A 23111-nucleotide genomic window follows, 5' to 3' on the forward strand; every position below is an offset into this window, starting at 1 on the left:
CCCCGGTAGATCTACTTATTTTTCAATACGAGATCAAAGACAGAAACAGTATTCAGAACCGAGCAGCAGTGATATCTGGACATCCGTACTACATGACATGACATGTACTGCCGTGGACATGGAAATCTGGTCGCGCGTCTACCGGCCCCAGGGCTCTGGCTATGCAGCCGTGGATAAGGGATACACACATGCATTTATGCGCTTCAGCGTGCTGGTCGCATCGGATGAACATGTGCACTGCACGCAGCGTTCTGTACGCGCTGAGGGCGCCAGCCCCGGTCAATCGACTGGATTTCCATGCCCACGACAGTATGTCATGTAGATTGAATTTGAAGTGATTTGTTGATGAGAAACAAGAGAGGCAGGTCAGGACCCTTGCTAGGATCGGTCTATGTTAGTTCTATGTTAATCCTCATACGGACAAGCCACGTCACCAGGCTGCAATACACGTGATTGGTCAAAATCCGATCTCACATGGTTCGTGCCGCCTTACAGAACCCCCCCCACACACACACACACACAGATCACGGCAGACGCTACTACCTTTTAAACATGTAGCTCAGTCAAAAATCAGGATCCTGGCTACTCCAGATGCTACATGTACTACGTGTACTATGGACAATGGAAGCGGAAAACACACATGTGGAGGATTCACAATAATAAAATCAAGGTACATGATTGTACAAGCACGCACAAAGATAAAAATAGGGAAAGAATTGAATGCACAGACACGCAAACACTTACGCACAAACCCAACAATGCCTTGATTTCAAAAACACAATTAACATGCATACTACACTAGCACTAGCAACACTACACTCTCACATCGGATGTACTCAGTTACTCGGTTACTCAGTTACCCAGTTACTCAGTTACTCAGTTACTCAGTTACTCGGTTACTCAGCGAATGGAGTGGAATTCAACAAGAGGCAGCACCAACTACTTCCTCAGTGATCAGCTCAGCAGAAAAGTGGCAAGGAATCGAAGAAATGAAAACTTCAATCACAAGACAAAAAGAGATGTCCAGAACTTTCTTAGTAATCACAAAACGGACCTCATATTCCAGTCTCACATGATATCACACACTTCCTCACGGCACAACTCGGCATAGTATCCTGCTGTTCAGAGATATCTGAGAGAACACAGAAGAATCACACAAACAGCAAATACAATTGTTTGTGATCGGGAAAGTATTACACAGCGCACTCCACTCTCCATGGTGGTTGTCAAGTTTCTTTCTCGACCTGTCTAGCTACATGTTCATGCATCTCTGTTCCATACTGTTACGATGGCAAGAGTACATAAAGCAGAATGTGTGACTCTGTAGATGGGTTCTGGACAGTAGAATTCTCCGTTTATATACGTTTTGATTTTTGATTGGTCATGTATGATCCACTTCTATACTCTTGCTCTGTGTCAATCAGACCTGTGATATCAGGCGGCAAAGATTAAGTAAGCGATATTGTGGACTTCTGCATATCTAAGGGCATGTTCGATTGGTAAGGATCGGGATCCCGATCTCAGATCCGTCGGATCCTTCAGAGTCAACTGAACACTTTATTTTGGACCTTGACTGTTGCCATGTTGACGAAGTAATAGAATGGCGCTCGCAAGTCACCTAAAAGGGTGAAAGTCGTACTCATCGCACACATCCTACAAGAAGTCAGCAAACTCTATCTCAATCCACGTATGCGTACCACAATGTGTACAAAAATGATCTTCACCCGCCATATACGCACAAAGGTCACATTCGGATCCGTTGGATCCGGCCAACCCTGCTCCCCGAGGTGGGTTGACCGGATCTAAATCCGAAGGATCCATATCCGGATTCGACCAATCGAAAGGGTGCGAATCCAGTGGATCCGGTGGGTCGGGATCCCGATCCTACCAATCGAACATGCCCTCAGTCTAGTTTACTGTGTAGGACTCCGGGACCAGTCCAGGCCCTGTGACCAGTCCAGGCCATGTGACCAGTCCAGGCCCTGTGACCAGTCCAGGCCCTGTGACCAGTCCAGGCCCCGTGACCAGTCCAGGCCCTATAAGTAGTACAGGCCCTGGGAACAGTAACTGGTCCTGTAACAAGTCATATCGTCAACAAGAAAACTAATGCTCTGTGACTAGCCGCAATACCAAACAAACATGGCTGAACCAATCACAGTTTTTACTGTGCCCCCCCCCCCCCCCCCCCCCCAGACCAGTCACGAGGAACCTATCAGAAAGGAATTTGTCAATATTCTCAATAGATAGTCCACTACACAACTCTAGGGGTTCACAATACCTACTGCTAATCAGCACACTCCGTTATGGTAGTACAGCCTCCTGGAACACATCATGGTCAGCCAAGATATCGGATATTCTTCTACTGATAGACTTGAGGAGATCTTGTATTATCACCGGTGGATAGTTGGATTTGGCGTTACCCTGCGCACGGGGTTCTCCCCTGAAAGCGGACCGCACGCAGACTGTGCAGGTTGCACCACTGTGCGCATGTATGCATGCACTGTCTAACCATTTCCCGACGACAACAGCGTCGTGGCGCCCGGTTTCGGTATGATTTGTATTGATCGTTTACAGGTTTGCTTGTGTGATAACGAGGAAGTAACACTACTTCTAGGTTAACATTGATCGTAATCTTCAACCCATGACGCTGTAATTCCTGGATTATAGTCTTCCACAGGGCATCTAACCAGTCTCACTACCCGTTGTATTCATCAACATAGGTAGGTCACCACCACGATATAGCCAGATCGACTCCTTGCTGATGTGCTTTTCTAGTTCGGTCAGATCGAAGGAATGCGCCCAACAACTCGCATACCTCACTGATTATGACACTCCCATCAAAGAAGCCAAATCCACTATACTATATCAGAGCTCTGCTATCAGTTATAGACATTGCACCCAATGAAGTTGAAAGAATAAAACACTAAACTACACCATGGCAGATACATGTACAACATCTAACACTCTGTAACTTACCATCATGTAGACTATGACATCAGTGTGTATGTCCATCACTGCTTGGCGGGTAACAGATCTTTGAACACGGTGATGTGATACGGATAATTGATCAGCAAATCCGGGATAGTGTGGCTGCTTTTCTGAGAGTACCGGGCGCCGTATTCAAGTACCGTCTATCAAGTGCAGAAAGAAATGGTGCAGTACATCAACATTTAGGCACATCCAGGAGATGAAAGTCTTGATAGTCAATCTGTCACTGAAGACAGTCTCCAGAAGGGTAAGATTCAGTAGTACTACGAGACTTGGGCAACAGAACGTAGTCATACCCGTCACAACTCTCCCTATGTGCAAACTTATTTATCCAACCTGCACTGAAGTATCAAGACAGACATCATGATCAAAGGCAAAACACTAGCACTACAACTCACCGGAATAATATAACATCCTTGAGATTTGAGTGCCGATGCCTCAAGAGTATCATACCCGTTAGGTGTACGAACAGGATGACGTAGTAACCGAGTGTCACTCACACCCAGACATGCCACAACACTGAAACCATGACGTCTAGCTGCAGTCATATCTACTGATACACCATTGTATACATCAGCTGGATACGCTTCAGTCTCCACTGGTTCATGGTCTTGGTTGAATATGCAGAATGCCTGGACGTTCACACCATCAACCAGAGATATGCCAGTGGTGTACTTTGGGCCAATGAAGTATGACAGCATGTCATACATTCGACCTGACTGCCGACTTGTCACAGCCTTCTGGAACCGCACTGAACACCTGTTCATCATCTGTAGCCGCTGGTTGTTAGTGACAGGGAGGGTGTTGTGCAAAAATAGAAGTTGGACACGTTCAGGATCGCATTCTGCACAGAAGTCAGGGCAGAGAGAATTGAGAGAAGCACACAGTGGTATGGACATAGACCAACAGATACATTTTAGGATGACATTGTGGAAATGAAAAATGAAAAATCGTTGACATCTGAAAGTGATCCATTTGTCATTTCCACGCCAACAGCCTACTTCCTATAAAACAGACACAGTTAGGGGAACAATACTGGATGAATTTTTGTTGGTATGTGAGTTACAAATTTGGTGCACATACTTCTTGAAGTACACACATGTACATACTGTCTGTCCTGTTTCCAAACATCATCAGGATGCATATCCCACAGTGCACATTGTACTGCTTTCTGGTGATAGCAATTTGTGTAAATGTCGAAACTGATACAGTGGACTGAGGTGTCATTTTGCAGTGCCGAGGAATAGAGCAGGTGTGCTCAAAACTTCCAATTGTACTGTATAGTTGAAGGATGCCTCACCCATATCACTAGAATGTAGTTGATTGCTAAAATACTAACACAAGTTTGGAACGGCTTCAGCCGGACTGTCCAACTGCATGATTCAAAATCATACTTCGAAGTACCTATAATCCTGCCATCATGATTTTATTTTAAAACCCCAAGTTGAATTATGATCAGTTTACAACATACATCATCATAATATGTATGTGAAAGCAAATCTGCACTTGCAGAATATTGTGTAGCAAAAACCATAAACTGAGATCGTTTCTCTTTCCGTCTAAAACAACACTTGGTTTCAACTCTGAGACACCAAGGACGATTACTACAGAGGTTTGTGGTATGAATGTCACTTGTACCTCTGTGTGAGCAGAAATTCCACAACCAACAGACACACGTCTCTATTCAACAGGTCTTATTCCAGAATAGACTTACTCTGTATCAGATGATCAACACTGATCAGCTTCAGCAAGACACTGCACTCTACACCACACAGTGTACAGTAGAGAAGTAGTGAGAGTACTTCAGTATGAAGATACTTTGGATCACCTGTACTCTGGATGGTAATGTAGCGATTCATCAAGTGTTGGGCCAGGTGACGATCAGGCATATTTAACATAAACAATGCATATGCACACTGATCAACAGCTCTACATTCCTCAATGCACATGACATCAAGCTGCTGTTGTAGTAACTTTGTGAATCCTGGAGTTGAACATCGACACTTTCCAGCGGAGTCCAGTACCCATCTCAGGTGCCCTTGATTCTTGTAGTCTTGCCAGACATCAGTAGGTAGACTGGCTAGTTGATTAAGTAAAGACGCTGTCAGCTTTGTGACATCAGTGTTCTCCTCATTGACAAGAGCGCATGCCCGAAGGGTAACCTTAATCATGCCTGAACTCCGTAGTTCAGTAACATGTCGTTGGATGAGAGAACATTGTGACAGTAGATAGCTGGGTTGAAAAGTGCGTGACTTAACGATGCTATCAAAAATTGACTCAATGGCATCATAGGCATCACGTACCGTAGTGGCTTGACGACCAGACTGATCTGATCTCCACCTAACTGACTGTCTGGACTGTGCTGATGTCTGAGTCACCTTACTAGCAACACATAACCTTGATCCGCTGGTTGACTGGACTAACCGGCTCTGTACACTCACAGCATAACCACGCTGAACAAACTTACTGACAGTCTTGAGATTGCCATGTAACTTTGAAGCAAACATGTTCTCCTGGTGATGTTGTATATTCAGTAGTACACGGGTGTATAGCGTACAGTGTACGGTGTGGATTACTGAGAATTTGTCAGAAGATTACGTACTGCCGGTCTGTAGAGAATAACACACAGTGCGGCAAAATACACACACACACACACACACCCACCCACAAACAAACACACACACACACACACACACACACATACACACACACACACATACACATACACACACATACACATACCCATACACACACACACACACACACACACACACACACATACACACACACACACACACACACACACATACACAACAGATCAGATACTACATGCAACTGTTCACAATATCTACAGCCGCAGTGCTAGACATGATGAATTCCGGGATCATGAACAATACATTTCCAGCCATACAGCAGTGTACAACCCAATGTTGGAAGGTCTACAGCTGCACAGTGCCCAGTACTAGCTCACTTACATTGACCAGATTTCAGTCACCTACACTTACTGCCTCAATCAGACCAGTCACGAAAGACATGATTCGTAAAACTGCTTTTGGGGTTTTTCAGTAAAATGCAAAAGATCACTTCAATCAGTTTATAACTACATGTACACGTGTTGTTTGACTTGAAAACAAACTTCAGTCAACCACATCGAAATTCCCTGGCAATTTGGCCTAACTAAGGATGGGTAAACGAGTCACCAACATGTACACGTACTCGTTCTCTACTAGTTTTAGGAGTTGTCAAACTTCTTCTCGATTTTTTCCTCGGCCGAAAAGTCGGATAGGGTGGTAAGATTATGCATATGCGATACACAACACAGTATGACATTGCCACATTGAGCGCGTTCAATTACACTCAAATCAGTCAATTCTAGAATTAGTTTATTGTTGACGCACAGTTCGATTCCACAAATTCCGTCGTTAGAATTGAATTTATCCAATTCCGTCAATTCTGAAGAGAAGGCGGGATTTCTCTAATTCTGGCGCCATAATTGCACGCTCGGTGTGTTACCGGTCTGGTCATGCATGACTCAGGTCAAGGAAGAGCCTCCCTGGTCGGTGTGGCGCGAAAGCAGGGCTACAACTGCATGTAGTTGCTACTGTCTTATGTCTTCCCGAAAAGCTATTTGCCGCAGTTGAGTTTCCACTGGGGGCTGATTGTTAGAGCAGATCATTTTGGGTGGTCCTTTCGCACACGCGTTCAGCTTTATCGAAGCCCAATATTGTTGCCAACATGGAACCTTCACGATCACCGGGATGGACCGGTAGTCCGGTACGCGAATCTGGGTCCACGTGCGCGCGAGGGTGTACGTGATCTCTTTTTACGATCAATTTTGTTAGTGATATCATATGGCATGAATAAAATGCGTTGTGAATTCTGGTCGTTCGTTTACATGGCCGGAATTCGCACATTTTGGTCATTCGAGAAGTACAAAACCCAGTTTCAGAATTGTGCAAACGTGTAATGGAAAGCGCCCATTGAAATCCGGAAAACTCGAACGCACTCAGCGGTCTCAGCCCGGCAGTCAACTATTGTTTCTTCAACATTCATCTTCCTTTTCGTACATACATAATTCTCTTACCCCAGTAAGTTTCGATAGCGTTATGATACAGTTGCACAGTGAATAGAGATGTTGATCACTGCGCGGATTACCACAGCAACACTGTTGTGAATGTAACAAACTATTATGCACGTCAGTAGCCAATAGTGCACCTTCTCAGCGATCGACACCAGGATAAGGAATATTCTTCAACTGATGATATAAACCAGCGAGTGCCACTAAGTCCTTTCTGACCTTAGCATAACAACACGCTAACGCTAGCTGGTAGATCTAACATTATGAAGGCGAGATCGAGGTGCTCTTGTTGTTTCTTTTAAAGGGGAAGTATACCCTAAAATCAAATTTTCACCAGTTGTAGTCTTCTGGGTGCTGAGTCGAATGGTCTTGGTCCGAGGAAGCTGCGACGCTCCCTTCCTACTTGAATCCCAATCGAACTCGCGCACTTCCACCGAAACTGGGTGACTGCGCCCTACTAGATGGGGATTTGTATGCAAAATGTCACTAAAAGCGCCATTTCGTTCTTATAAAAGCACGGATGACCGCGATTGGCCCATATGTTGTAGTCTTTTGGACGCTGAGTCGACTGGTTTTGGTCCGAAAAGGCTGTGATGCAGCGTTCCTCCTTTATTCCCAATCGAACATGGTTGAACAAGCGGTCACGTGCTCCTGCGTACGCCAGTCACCTGGTCACCGTGCCTGCAGGGTACAACTTACTAGCCTGTTTGACCTTTTTTGGGTGCAGTCCTGTCACTCGAGTTGAACTCGAGTTGAACCTTGGTGTGAAAGTTGTCACCTGCTGGCGCGGTGACCAGGTGATTTGGGCACCCAGGAGCACGTGACCGCTTGTTCAACCATGTTCGATTGGGAATAAAGGAGGAACGCTGCATCGCAGCCTTTTCGGACCAAAACCAGTCGACTCAGCGTCCAAAAGACTACAACATATGGGCCAATCGCGGTCATCCGTGCTTTTATAAGAACGAAATGGCGCTTTTAGTGACATTTTGCATACAAATCCCCATCTAGTAGGGCGCAGTCACCCAGTTTCGGTGGAAGTGCGCGAGTTCGATTGGGATTCAAGTAGGAAGGGAGCGTCGCAGCTTCCTCGGACCAAGACCATTCGACTCAGCACCCAGAAGACTACAACTGGTGAAAATTTGATTTTAGGGTATACTTCCCCTTTAAGAACAAGGACAAAAAAACAAAACAAGATCTTAAAAGATCTTGTTTTGTTTTTTTGTCCTTGTTTTTTTTAAGCGCAAATGGCCAAACTTTTCAAAAAGGCTTTTGATAACACACGCGTCATCACTCACGTGTCAAACCTCACGGTGACCTAGTAGTAGTACTAGTAAGTAGTATGTACCTGGACACGGTCCGTAGATCTAGTCTGTAGCCGTAGTGTAGCGCACGTACAATCATAATATCAGTCGGTGCATGCATGATTTTATCTGACTGCTGAGTTGGCGCTACCCCTAGCACCCCAAACAGATAACACAAGCCGCACTCCGGACATAACGCTAAACATGTATTCATCCGGATAGACCACCCCCCCCCCCCCCCCGTAGATCCACTTATTATTCTATACGAGATCAAAGAAAGAAAAATTATTCAGAACCGAGCAGCAGTGATATCCTGGACACTACATCACATGCACATGTAGATTATAGTGAATTTTGTTGATGCGAAACAAGAGAGCCTGGTCAGGACCATTGCTAGGATTGGTCTATGTTAGTTCTATATCCTCATACGAACAAGCCACATTTCCGGGCTACAACACACATGGTTGATCATAATCCGATCTCACATGGTCGTGCCGTGCCGCCTTACAGAACCCCCCCAACACACACACACAAACACAGATCACGGCAGACGCTACTACCATTTTTAAGTTTTAAACATGTAGCTCAGTCAAAAATCAGGATCCTGGCTACTCCAGATGCTACATGTACTACGTGTACTATGGACAATGGAAGCGGAAAACACACATGTGGAGGATTCACAATATCAAGGTACACTGTACTGTATATGCACGCACAAAGAAAAAAGAATTGGGAACTGAATGCACAGACACGCAAACATTCACGCACAAACTCAACAATGCCTGGATTTCAAAAACACAATCAACAGGCATACTACACTAGCACTAGCAGCACTACCCTCTCACATCCGGTGTACTCAGTTACTCAGTTATTCAGTTACTCAGCCGGGAGTGGAATTAAAGAAGAGGCAGCTTCCTCATTGTTCAGCTAAGCGGAAAAAGTGGCAAAGAATCGGAGAAATGAAAACTTCAATCACAAGACCAAAAGAGATGTCCACAACTTTCTTAGTAATCACAAAACGGACTTCATATTCCAGTCTCACATGATATCACGGCACAACTCGGCATAGTATACTGCTGTTCAAAGATATCTGAGAGAACACAGAAGAATCACACAAAGAGCAAATACAATTGTTTGTGATCAGGAAAGTATTACACAGTTCACTCCACTCTCCATGGTGGTTGCCAAGTTTTTTTTCCGACCTGGCTAGCTACATGTACAATGTATCTCTGTTCCATACTGTTACGATGGCAAGAGTACATAAAGCAGAATGTGCGACTCTGTGGATGGGTTCTGGACAGTAGAATTCTCCCGGTTTAATTGGTCATGGATGATCCACTTCTATACTCTTGCTCTGTGTCAATCAGACCTGTGATATCAGTTTTAAAGAAATTCTAGACGGCAAAGATTACGTAAGCGATATGGTGCACTTCTGCATATCTAAGTCTGGTTTTCTGTGTAGAACTCCGTGACCAGTCCAGGCCCTGTGACCAGTCCATGCCCTGTGACCAGTCCAGGCCCTGTGACCAGTCCAGGCCCTGTGACCAGTCCAGGCCCTGTGACCAGTCCAGGCCCTGTGACCAGTCCAGGCCCTGTGACCAGTCCAGGCCCTGTGAACAGTCCCGGCCATGTGACCAGTGCATGCCCGGTGAACAGTCCAGACCCTGTGACCAGTCCAGACCCTGTGAGTAGTACAGGCCCTGTGAACAGTCACTGGTCCTGTAACCAGTCATATCGTCAGCAAAAAAACTAATGCCCTGTGACTAGTCGCAATACCAAACAAACGTGGGTGAACCAATCACAGTTTCCACTGTGCCCCCAGACCAGTCACGAGGAACCTATCAGAAAGGAATTTGTCAATATTATAGAGGTTCCGCACTACGTAAAGTTGAGCAACTTTACGTTAGTGGGCGGGAAAAAGCCGTGAATTCGCGAGTTTGCACTCCACTTACGGAAAGTTGTCTACGGAGAGTACGTAGATAGGGTTCTGATAATGTAGCTGGTTCGTAAGTGGATTTGGGTACAAATTTATGACTCTCTCCCCAGGTCGATCTGCTCGTACACTGCCGCGTTCGGAGTAGCCAAGGGGAGCTTCGTGATTTGAAAACTCCGTATGGCGGAACTCAGATGCGCGTGCAGTTTACGTACTGAAGTAAGACTTTCGTAGATCGACTACGTTTTTCATTAACGTTGTTACGTTATACGGAACCTCTCTATTCTCAATAGATAGTCCACTACACAACTCTAGGGGTTCAAAACACCCACTGCTAATCAGCACACTCCTTTATGGTGATACTGTCTCCTAGAACACATCATCATGCGCATAGCACCGTATCGCAAAACTCGCAAACCAAGCAGCTAGAGTTTGTCGTACCATGTCCGCAAAACGCCCAAACAGGATAAAAAGTATCGAGAAGTGCCCGCGTTCAACGTTCATCCACGTGTCGATGCGTGGACTGGACCTGTATACGTGGAGGGTAGTTCCTTCATACTTCAAATGGTTTGTATGTGGCACACTGTATGTCAGTCTTGAACATGATTGTACATGCAGCCATTGTCAGTACCTCGTCCTTTGCAAACCGTAAAACACCAGCATGATCGGAGCGAGGGGAGCTGAGTGTGAAACAAGGGGTAGTAAATACCAGTGTTTTACTGCTCCCTGGTGTGAAGTGACTACACTGTGCTGCTTTCGTCCCAACTTGCTGCTCCCTGCCATTCAAGAAGCATGTTTTCTTGCATGTATAGTCTGCTGAATCAGACTCGTTTCTGAGTGCAGTTTACCGCAAAGCTTCCAAATAAAAGGAGTTGGCTGAGCCAGTATCCTTGGCGCAAAATGAAAATAGTGTGAATTGTATACTATGTCGCATCACATGACCATCCAAACTGAAAAGGGCTACGCTACGCCGCTGCATCATGGTCAGCCAAGATATCGGATATTCTTCTTCCGATAAAAAGACTTGAGCCTTAGTTGAGGAGGTCTTTTATTATCACCGGCAGAGAGTTAGACCGGGCATGCAGGTGTAGTGTGGTCCTTGTGATCTTTATCAGGTCCCTTTTGGCGTTGCGCTGCACACGGAGTTCTCCCCTGCTAGCGGACCGCGCCCAGACTGTGCAGGTTGTACCACTGTGCGCATGCATGCATGCACTGTATTACCATTTCCCGACGACAATAGTGTTGTGGAGCCCAGTTTCGGTATGATTCGTATTGACCGGTTTACAGGTTTGCTTGTGTGATAACGAGGAAGTTCACTACTTCTAGGTTAACATTGATCGTAATCTTCAACCCATGACACTGGAATTCCTGGAATAGTCTTCCACAGGTCATCTAATCAGTCTCACTACCCGTTGTATTCATCAACATAGGTAGGCCACCACCACGATATAGCCAGATCGATTCCTTGATGATGTCCTTTTCTAGTTCGGTCAGATTGAAAGAATGCGCCCAACTACTCGCACACCTCACTCCCATCAAAGAAGTCAAATCCACCACACTGTACTAGTGTTCTGCTATCAGTTATAGACATTGCACCCAATGAGGTTGAAAGAATAAAACACTAAACTACACCATGGCAGATATATGTACAACATCTAACATTCTGTAACTTACCATCATGTAGACTATGACATCAGTGTGTAGATCCATCACTGCTTGGCGGGTAACAGGTCTTTGAACACGGTGATGTGATACGGATAATTGATCAGCAAATCCGGGATAGTGTGGCTGCTTTTCTGCGAGTGCCGAGCGCCATATTTGAGTACCATCTATCAAAGTAGACAGAAAGAGTGAAGTAATGCAAAATTTAAGCTCATCCAGGATAAAAAAAACTCTCTTTTAACACTGAACACAATCTTCAGATGGGTGAACAGTCTGAGACTATAAAACATTTTTTATGTCTCACAACTAGACTTGGGCAGCAGCATGTAGTAAATACACTCAAAACTATCATTACGCACAAGCTTGTTTTCCAACCTGCACTGAAGTATCAAGACAGACATCATGATCAAAGGCAAAACACTAGCACTACAACTCACCGGAATAATATAACATCCTAGAGATTTGAGTGCCGATGCCTCAAGAGTGTTATACCCGTTAGGTGTATGTACAGGATGACGTTGTAACTGAGTGTCACTCACACCCAGACATGCCACAACACTGAAACCATGACGTCTAGCTGCAGTCATATCTACTGATACACCGTTGTATACATCAGCTGGATACGCATCAGTCTTCACTGGTTCATGGTCTTGGTTGAAGATGCAGAATGCCTGAACGTCCACACCATCAACCAGAGATATGCCAGTGGTGTGCTTTGGACCAATGAAGTATGACAGCATGTCATACATTCGACCTGACTGCTGACTTGGCACAGCCTTCTGGAACCACACTGCACACCTGTTCATTATCTGTAGCCGCTGGTCGTTAGTGACAGGGAGGGTGTTGTGCAAATATAGCAGTTGCACACGGCGAGGATCGCATTCTGCACAGAAGTCAGGCCAGAGAGAATCGAGAGAGACACACAGCGATATGGACACGTACCAACAGATATACTTTAGGATGTGTAAATGAAAAATCAAAGATCGATGACATCAGAAAGTGATCCATTTGTCATTTCCATGCCAACAGCCTACTTCCTGTAAAACACACACAATCAGGGGAACAACACTGGATGAATTTTTGTTGGTGTGTGAGTTACAAATTTGGTGCACATACTTCTTGAAGTACACACAAGTTTATACTGTCTGACCTGTTTCCAAACATCATCAGGATGCATATCGCATATTGCACTGCATTCTGGTGATAGCAATTTGTCGAAATGTCGAAACTGATACAGTGGACTGAAGTGCGATTTCGCAGTGCTGAGGAATAAGGCAGGTGTGCTCAAAACTTCCAATTGTACTGTTTAGTTGCAGGATGCCCCACCCATTTCACTAGAATGTAGTTGATTGCTGAAATACTAACACAAGTTTGGAATGGCTCCAGACTGTCCAACTGCATGATTCAAAATCATACCTATAATCCTGCCATCATGATTTTATTTTAAAAACCCAAGTTGAATTATGATCAATTTACAACATACATCATCATAGTATGTATGTGAAAGCAAATCTGCACTTGCAGAATATTGTGTAGCAAAAACCATAAACTGAGATCGTTTCTCTTTCCGTCTAAAACAACACTTGGTTTCAACTCTGAGACACCAAGGACGATTACTACAGAGGTTTGTGGTATGAATGTCACTTGTAACTCCGCGTGAGCAGAAATTCCACAACCAACAGACACAAGTCTCTATTCAATAGGTCTTATTCCAGAATAGACTTACTCTGTATCAGATGATCAACACTGATCAGCTTCAGCAAGGCACTGCACTCTACACCACACAGTGTGCAGTAGAGAAGTAGTGAGAGTACTTCAGTATGACGATACTTTGGATCACCTGTACTCTGTATGGTAATGTAGCGATTCGTCAAGTGTTGGGCCAGGTGACGATCAGGCATATTCAACTTAAACAATGCATATGCACACTGAACAACATCTCTACATTCCTCAATGCACATGACATCAAGCTGCTGTTGTAGTAACTTTGTGAATCCTGGAGTTGAACATCGACACTTCGCGGCCCAGTAAACTGCCCATCTCAGGTGCTCTTGATTCCTGTTGTCTTGCCAGACATCAGTGGGTAGACTGGCTAGTTGATTAAGTCCAGACACTGCCAGCGTGGTCAAGTTAGTGTTCTCCTCACTGATGAGAGCGCATGCATGGAGGATAGTTCTAACCTTGTTCGGACTCCTAAGTTCAGTAACATGACGTTGGATGAGAGAACATTGTGATATCAGATCATTGGGTATAAATCTGCGTGTCTTGAAAATGCTATGAAAGATTGAATCAATGGCATTAACAGCATCATGTACTGTAGTGACTTGACGACCAGACTGATCTGATCTCCACCTAACTGACTGCCTGGACTGTGCTGATGTCTGAGTCACCTTACTAGCAACACATAACCTTGATCCGCTGGTTGACTGGACTAACCGGCTCTGTACACTCACAGCATAACCACGCTGAACAAACTTACTGACAGTCTTGAGATTGCCATGTAACTTTGAAGCAAACATGTTCTCCTGGTGATGTTGTATATTCAGTAGTACACGGGTGTATAGCGAACAGTGTATTGTGTGGATTACTGAGAATTTGTCAGAAGACTACGTACTGACGGTCTGTAGAGAATAACACACAGTGCGGCAAAATACGCACACACACACACACACACACACACACACACACACACACACATACACACATACACACATACACACAACATACAACAGATCAGATACTACATGCAACTGTACACAATATCTACAGCCGCAGTGCTAGACATGATGAAATCCGGGATCATGAATAATACATTTCCATACTGCAGTCCACAACCCAATGTTGGAAGGTCTACAGCTGCACAGTGTCCAGTACTAGCTGACTTACATGGACCAGATTTCAGTCACCAACACTTACTGCCTCAATCAGATCAGTCACGAAGGACATGATTCGTAAAACTGCTTTTGGGTTTTTTCAGTAAAATGCAAAAGATCACTTCAATCAGTTTATAACTACATGTACACGTGTTGTTTGACTCGAAAACAAACTTCAGTCAACCACATCGAAATTCCCTGGCAATTTGGCCTAACTAAGGATGGGTAAACGAGTTACCAACATGTACCCCGGCGTACTCGTTCTCTACTACATGTAGTTTTAGGAGTTGTTAAACCTCTCGATTTTTTCGTCGGCCGAAAGGTCGGATAGGGTGGTAAGATTATGCATATCCGATACACAACACAGTATGACATTGCCACATTGTGCGCGTTCGATTACACTCAAATCAGTCAATTCTAGAATTAGTTCATTGTTGACGCACAGTTCGATTACACAAATTCCGTCGTTAGAATTGAATTTATCCAATTCCATCAATTCTGAAGAGAAGGCGGGATTTCTCTAGTTCTGGCGCCAGAATTGCACGCTGGGTGTGTTATCGGTCTGGTCATGCATGACTCAGGTCAAGGAAGAGCCTCCCTGGTCGGTGTGGCGCGAAAGCAGGGCTACAACTGCATGTACTGTAAAAGCCATATATATAACGAAGTCCTAACTCTAACGAGTTAACGAGGAGAAATCTGTCGTTAAAATAGAAATCGATACATATACTGTCCTAATGAGCGTTGGGAATAGGTGAGAATCGTTACCTTTGGTACACGTAAACCAGTCGATTTTGGGAAATCGTTATATATGCGCCTCGTTAGAATAATGGCTTTTACAGTAGTTGCTACTGTCTTATGTCTTCCCGAAAACCTATTTGCAACAGTTGAGTTTCCGCTGGGGGCTGATTGTTAGAACAGATCATTTTGGGTGGTCCTTTCGCACACAGGTTCAGCTTTACCGAAGCCCAATATTGTTGCCGACATGGAGCCTTCACGATCACCGGGATGGACCGGTAGTCCGGTACGCGAAGCTGGGTCTACGTGCGCGCCAGGGTGTACCTGATCTCTTTTTACGATCAATTTTGTTTGTGATATCATATGCCATGAATAAAATGCGTTGTGAATTCTGGTCGTTCGTTTACATGGCCGGAATACGCACATTCTTGTCATTCGAGAAGTACAAAACCCAGTTCCAGAATTGTGCAAACGTGTAATGGAAAGCGCCCATTGAAATCCGGAAAACTCGAACGCACTCAGCGGTCTCAGCCCGGCAGGCAACTATTGTTTCTTCAACATTCATCTTCCTTTTTGTACATACATAATTCTCTTACCCCAGTAAGTTTTGGTAGCGGTATGATACAGTTGCACAGTGAATAGAGGTGTTCAGCACTGCGCAGATTACCACAGCAACACTGTTGTGAATGTAACAAACTATTATGCACGTCAGTAGCCAATACTAGTGCACCTTCTCAGCGATCGACGCCAGGATAAGGAATATTCTTCAACTGATGATATAAACCAGCGAGTGCCACTAAGTCCTTTTTAAAGGGGAAGTTAAGGCAAAAATTAAAATTTCACCAGTTGTAGTCTTCGGGGTGCTGAGTCGAATGGTCTTGGTCCGAGGAAGCTGAGACGCTCCCTTCCTACTTGAATCCCAATCGAACTCGCGCACTTCCACCGAAACGGGGTGACTGCGCCCTACTAGATAGGGATTTGTATGCAAAATGTCACTAAAAGCGCCATTTCGTTCTTATAAAAGCAAGGATGACCGCGATTGGCCCATATGTTGTAGTCTTTTGGACGCCGAATCGACTGGTTTTGGTCCGAAAAGGCTGCGATGCAGCGTTCCTCCTTTATTCCCAATCGAACATGGTTGAACAAGCGGTCACGTGCTCCTGGGTGCCCAAATCACCTGGTCACCACGCCAGCAGGTGACAACTTTCACACCAAGGTTCAACTCGAGTTCAACTCGAGTGGCAGGACTGCACCCAAAAAAGGTCAAACAGGCTAGTAAGTTGTACCCTGCAGGCACGGTGACCAGGTGACTGGTGTACGCAGGAGCACGTGACCACTTCTTCAACCATGTTCGATTGGGAATAAAGGAGGAACGCCGCATCGCAGCCTTTTCGGACCAAAACCAGTCGACTCAGCGTCCAAAAGACTACAACATATGGGCCAATCGCGGTCATCCGTGCTTTGATAAGAACGAAATGGCGCTTTTAGTGACATTTTGCATACAAATCCCCATCTAGTAGGGCGCAGTCACCCAGTTTCGGTGGAAGTGCGCGAGTTCGATTGGGATTCAAGTAGGAAGGGAGCGTCTCAGCTTCCTCGGACCACGACCATTCGACTCAGCACCCCGAAGACTACAACTGGTGAAATTTTAATTTTTGCCTTAACTTCCCCTTTAATTAACCTTGGCATAACAACACGCTAGCGCTAGCTGGTAGATCTGGCGAGATCGAGGTGCTCTTGTTTTTTTAGTCCTTGTTTTTTTTCAGCGCAAATGGCCAAAATTTGCAAAAAGGCTTTTGATAACACACGCGTCATCACTCACGTGACAAACCTCACGGCCACCTACAGCACTCAGCAGTACTACTTTGTTTGTACTACTACTACTAGTACTAGTACCAGTAGTAGTCATGGTAGTACCTGGACACGGTCTGTAGCAGGGAGTAGTAAGTGTATTTTATTGTCCATAGTGTAGCGCGCGTACAATCATATCAGTCGGTGCATGCATGATTTTATCTGACTGCTGCCACTAGCACCCCAAACAGATAACACAACTTCACAAGCCGCACTCCGGACATTACGCTAAACATGTATTCATCCGGATAGACCCCCTCCCCCCCCCCCCCCCCCCCCCCCCCGTAGATCCACTTATTATTCATTACGAGATCGAAGAAAGAAAAATTATTTAGAACCGAGCCCAGTGATATCCTGGACATTGTAGTGGAACCCACGTTCGACCAGATAGCACTAACGCAACACTTCGGATTAGGGAATGAATTATTTACAAGAGAATTGGAAGAGACATAGAACCAGACTGAAGCACTCTGAACTAAAGGATCGACTCAACTACTGAAGTACAGAAAGACGAGCATGCAATCTGAGAAAGAAGTGCAACTACACAGCTGACAAAAACTAAGAAAAACTGAAAGCCGACAAAAACAATGGAAGGTACGCATCACTGCAGATCGCGGACCAGTCGCGCCTTTCCGGCGACATGACATATATGCAGCGCAGCTAAGCACGTGGCTAGACGCATGCACAGAATGAGAGGTGCACACATAAAGCAGAGGCGCGCGCATGGGTGAGCGTGTACACATAAAGCAGAGGCGCGCGCATGGATGAGCGTGGACACAGCATGCATAGCAACATACATTGTGACACAAGAGTCATAAGGCACCTAATATAGCAGTTCATAACACCACTCCCCTAGGTGCCATTGATCATCCACTGTATCTAGCTGGCTGTCGTCGATTACCAGGGCCTCGGAGATCGTAGCGCTGAGTCGGCATGTCAGCCGCAAACTCGATGCTCACCACATTATCACAGGCAGCTGGCTCTGGGCGATCTTCGGCAGCATCATGGTTACCATCATCTAGTGTTCCATCTACCTGCTGGGCGTGTCCAGGCTTGACGATATCAACGTTCACGACCTTCTCTCTGCCGTCAGCATGCTGGATCACCAGGGTCGATGGCGAGACTATCTTCAGCACCGTCCAGCCACTCTCATATGGCGTCATGAGCTTCTGACTCCGCTCTGGGCGACGTAGCATCACCGGATCATCGACACTGTATGGTGACTCTGTTGGACCGCCTGACACAGAGTCATTCGAGGACAGTAGCGACTCAACAAGGTCTCGAATCCGAGCAGCGCGCCCGGCGAGTCGGTCCACCCATTCACTGGCGCTGTATGCTGTCGGGTCGTGATCAATTACTAGGTCGCGCCCTTCCCAGCCCGTGATGGCCAGCCTTGGCGATACATGTATTCCGGTTGGAGCATGGCGACGTCTATTGTAGTAGAACAGAACCAACTCAAGCTCAGACGTCCAGTCACTGGTTTCCTCGAGCGCCTTACGCAGGAGACCGATGATCGTACGGTTGAGCCGTTCAACCCCTCCTTGTGATTGAGGATGTCGAACTGCACCCGTTTTCACCACCACACCAAACTGTTCCAGGAGGGCTGCTACGACCGCGTTCCGGAACTCAGTGCCGTTGTCCATGCGAATGACTGACGGCGGGCCCCACCGGCAGCAGATCTTGGTCAGTGCAGCTGCTACGCTCGCTGCATCGTGTCGACGTAGTGGCTGTACCTCCGCCCACTTGGTGAACATGTCGACGCAAACCAGGCAGCAGTGGTGCGCTCCACTCTGGCCAAGCTCCAACGTGTCGATCTGTATGACCTCCCATGGTCGTCCTGGTACGTCTGGACGCGTTGGCTCAACAGTCGGTCCCCGTGCCGTGTTAGCTGCAGAGCAAGGCACACACGCTTGGACAACACTCTGGCATTTCTCGGCCATCAGCGGCATATAGCAGCGCTTGCGCAGTGAGTCATGCATTGTCGTCCAGGTGGCATGGCCAGAGGTCTTGTGAGACGCTTTCAGTACTTGGTCTTCAAGGTCAGGCGGTATGACTGGCACTTGCACGACGCCGTCGAGTGGCAGCTTTACTGAACGCATCAGCACACCGTCATGGTCCAACAGTTGATCACGGACCGGTCTGTACAGCTTCGACGACAGGGGTTTCCCGACTTCAGCTCATCCAGCAGCTGTGATATCTCGGTATCAGCTTGCTGCGCATCCTTTATCTCACTGAGAGTAACAGGCCCGATAGCATGCTTGTCCGTTGCCACAGAAACAGAACAAACATCACTCGGCTCATCTGTACCCTTGGGCCACCGCCTCGGGACACGGGTGAGCTCATCGGCCGGGTTCTGGTCAGTCGGCACCCACTCCACTCGGACCTTGAGGCCGACCGTTTGGACGAGGTCAGCAATCACTTCCAGTCGCCGCTCAACCAGTATCTTGTGCAGCCCACCGACTTTCACTCGGCGCACATTGCCGAGGACCTGCTTCAGCCAGCCGTACACTGTCTTTGAGTCGGTGACGAGTCGTACCGTCTGCAGGTGCCATTGCACTGCAAGCGACAGTCCACGCATCGCAGCATCTAGCTCCGCCACATTGATGTGCTTCCTATCAGCTGTGTCCCGCAGCCATGTACCGTCTTCGATCACTTGGCCGTTCAGCTGGAGGACCACACCGACTGCCAGATCCGAGGCATCGCAGAACACAGCCCAATCTCCATCAGACTCGGCTGATGCATGCCACACACCACGGACGGGGTCTTGCTCGGACAGCTGCTCAGCAACTTCGTCAGCACACTGAAGAACGCTAGGTGGAACCGGCGTGTCCCATCTGTCCACTGCACTTGACAGCCGCTTTAACATTGAGCAGGCTGGGCGAAGCCATGCGCACACTGGATAGTGGCTTGTGAGCCGACCTGTCCATTGGAATACACTACGCTTCGTCAGCGGTTGGTGGAAGCTGAGGTCGACTCCATCGCGGCGAGCCCACATGATGGTACCATCAGCAGTCGTCGATAGCTTCAGGCCAAGCACTCGCGCCTCGGGTAGATGCTCTGGTGGCTTTGTCGGCAAGCCATACCGTGCTAGCTCTGCAGCGACGGCCTTGCGCTTCTCCGCTGGCGTGAGGACGTCATCAACATAGTTGTCCACATCAGGCCATCGTCGCGTCACCCACCGAACAATGATGTCCATGAATTTTGGTGCAATCGATAGACCAAAACCCATCCGTGACATGGCGTACAGCTTCCCACGCCACACCACGACTTGGTAGCGCAAGAGGGATGGGTCGACTCGTACCTGCAAGTACGCCTTACGTATGTCGACAAGTTCAAACTGGCTGTCTGCAACCTGTCGCCACTTGCGGATCTTCTCACCGCATGCTGGGGCATCAGTGCCTGGGTTCGACTTAATCACCGCATTCAAGCCACGGTAATCGAGACAAGGGCGAACTGGGGTCGACTCCTTGTGGGCTTGGTCCCTGACGAGCAGCGGAATGATGGCCGCCGGAGGACCGTGCGTAGCCTCGTCGTACTCGATCAGGTAGCCATTCTCGACCCAGGCGTCCATCTCGTCACAGAACTGCGACTCTTGCTTGTCTGACAGGTTGTGCCTCGCGTACTGTCCGATCCCTGAGCCGATCGGAGATGTGGGAGCTTGCCCATCACGCCACTGCCAGTGCAACGTCCAATGCTGCTTGTCGTTGTCCCACCGGAGCTCTCCGTCTTCGGCCTTCAGGGTCACACCACGATCGTCCTCTGTGACGTCCACATGACGGAGTGTGCTCTCAACGTCAGCTGCAGCAGTATCGGCTGCACCGGTATCTCTAGGCTGAGGACCAAAGCACACGCCATTGACCTCGCCGTCCTGGCCATAACTGAGTCGAACGCCACCAACACCAGCTATAACGTCAGCACCGAGGAGGAGGTCTGCTGCCACAGCCGTCAATGAGTCGACAACGCAGGCATTCACATGCACTCTTGGCAGACTAACCGGTTCACCATCTCCTTGGCGCTGCAGTTCCAGATCAACTGCTCCTCTGATCTTCACCTTGCTGCTATCCACGGATACAACAGACACACGTGGCTGAGCAGTGAACGGAATCTTGTGAAGTTTGAGGAACTCGACCATAACCATTGTGTAACTTGCACAAGTGTCCACTGCTGCTCTAGCACGTGCCCATTCGCTGCCTACCACGCCTCGCACGTCAACGTAGATTCTGGGCAGTGAAGCTCTAGTAGCCTCGGCTACAGTGCACAAACACGCACCCCTCGCCAGGGAGCCACTGTCTGCAGCCGTTGCTGCTCCAGACGATTTCCGCTCTTGCCAGGCTTTACGCTCCGGACAGTCACTCTTCATGTGACCTGGCTTGTCACAGAAGTAACAGGTTCGAGGGCCAGTACGCTCGCCACGCGTTCCTTTACCAGCACCACTCTTGCGACCAGGTTTCTTCGCTTTCGGGCACTGCCGCGCCATGTGGCCAACTCCGCCACAGTTGAAACAAGCCTGCTCATCCGTGGTGGCAGCCGCCACAACAACATCGCCACGTACTCGTGTCAAGTGGTCCGAGGTCGCAGCCTTCAACGCACGTACCACGTCCAGGCAACCCGTCACACTCAACTCTTTGACCGCCATTGTAAGTCTTAGCTCTCGGGCAAACTCTACCGGCAGTCCCTTGATCAGCTGCTCTATGATCATCGGGTCCTTGTCGTCATCAGCCTTGTGCCCCGCCATAGTACTCAGTCGCTGCAAATCGGCAACGTAGGCGTCGGGGGACTCATCCACGCGCATCGTCCGTGAGGTGAATCTGGCGTACGCCTGCGCCTTCGTCAGAGTGAACGACAGTCCCATTTTCGCCAAGACTTTATCTTTGTCTTTCTGATCGCGCGCTTGCCGGCATCCGTGAAAATACAAGAACAACGGAAAATTCTTCACCTTCTTGTCGTCCGTGTCCCAACCTTGTATGTTTGCAAGCACCAGAAACTTATCCCAGAACCGTCCGAAATCGTCCCCGTTCCCACGGAACGGCTGGAGGAAGTTGTCAAACTTACTTGAGCGACATCTCGCTGGCGTGGCAGGGTTTGCACTCGTCACTGAATACAACACACACGTCCCGGGTTCGGCGGCACCAGTTGTAGTGGAACCCACGTTCGACCAGCCAGCACTAACGCAACACTTCGGATTAGGGAATGAATTATTTACAAGAGAATTGGAAGAGACATAGAACCAGACTGAAGCACTCTGAACTAAAGGATCGACTCAACTACTGAAGTACAGAAAGACGAGCATGCAATCTGAGAAATAAGTGCAGCTACAAAAACTAAGAAAAACTGAAAGGCGACAAAAAACAATGGAAGGTACGCATCACTACTGCAGATCGCGGACCAGTCGCGCCTTTCCGGCGACATGACGCACGTGGCTAGACACATGCACAGAATGAGAGGTGTACACATAAAGCAGAGGCGCGCGCATGGGTGAGCGTGTACACATAAAGTTTTTTATTTTTTTTATTTTTTTTATCACATTGCACATACCTACGGTACGGAAGAAGGGGAGACTCGGTGGCTCGGCAATGGCTTTATTATTGATATTATTATATCTCCTTCCTGATATTTTTTCTTTTCTTTTTTTTTTTTCTTTTCTTTTTTGAATAATTGTACGCATAGGGCCTGATATCATAAGAAAAATT

At 47.2% G+C, this 23111-nt stretch overlaps 4 protein-coding genes across 4 annotated transcripts in view; all 4 read right to left on the reverse strand.

Moving 5' to 3' along the window:
* LOC135823329 (uncharacterized) overlaps positions 1–5589 on the reverse strand; it is a 46424-nt gene extending 40835 nt beyond the window's left edge. Inside the window, exons 1-4 of the mRNA XM_065336188.1 lie at positions 4703–5589; positions 3387–3832; positions 2977–3131; positions 541–1132 (exon numbers count right to left, since the gene is read on the reverse strand). Of these exons, the coding sequence (XP_065192260.1) occupies positions 3012–3131; positions 3387–3832; positions 4703–5495 (1359 nt within the window). The 5' untranslated portion in view covers positions 5496–5589 and the 3' untranslated portion in view covers positions 541–1132; positions 2977–3011. Of the gene's footprint in view, positions 1133–2976; positions 3132–3386; positions 3833–4702 lie in introns of the transcript that reaches the window.
* A 3367-nt stretch (positions 5590–8956) lies between these two features.
* On the reverse strand, positions 8957–14034 carry LOC135823336 (uncharacterized). Its single transcript, XM_065336195.1, has 4 exons — positions 13689–14034; positions 12400–12845; positions 11975–12129; positions 8957–9457 (listed from the first exon to the last, which is right to left on the reverse strand). The coding sequence occupies exons 1-3, from the start codon at positions 13921–13923 to the stop codon at positions 12010–12012; spliced, it is 801 nt and encodes a 266-aa protein (XP_065192267.1). The 5' UTR covers positions 13924–14034; the 3' UTR covers positions 8957–9457; positions 11975–12009.
* Positions 14035–18287: 4253 nt separating this feature from the next.
* On the reverse strand, positions 18288–19520 carry LOC135823540 (uncharacterized). Its single transcript, XM_065336383.1, has one exon. The coding sequence runs from the start codon at positions 19518–19520 to the stop codon at positions 18288–18290; it is 1233 nt and encodes a 410-aa protein (XP_065192455.1).
* LOC135823542 (uncharacterized) lies at positions 19520–22273 on the reverse strand. The gene has a single exon (XM_065336384.1). The coding sequence runs from the start codon at positions 22271–22273 to the stop codon at positions 19520–19522; it is 2754 nt and encodes a 917-aa protein (XP_065192456.1).
* Between the last annotated feature and the right edge of the window lie 838 nt (positions 22274–23111).

This window comes from Sycon ciliatum, chromosome 8 (assembly GCF_964019385.1).
Source record: "Sycon ciliatum chromosome 8, ocSycCili1.1, whole genome shotgun sequence".
NCBI classification, from domain to species: domain Eukaryota; kingdom Metazoa; phylum Porifera; class Calcarea; order Leucosolenida; family Sycettidae; genus Sycon; species Sycon ciliatum.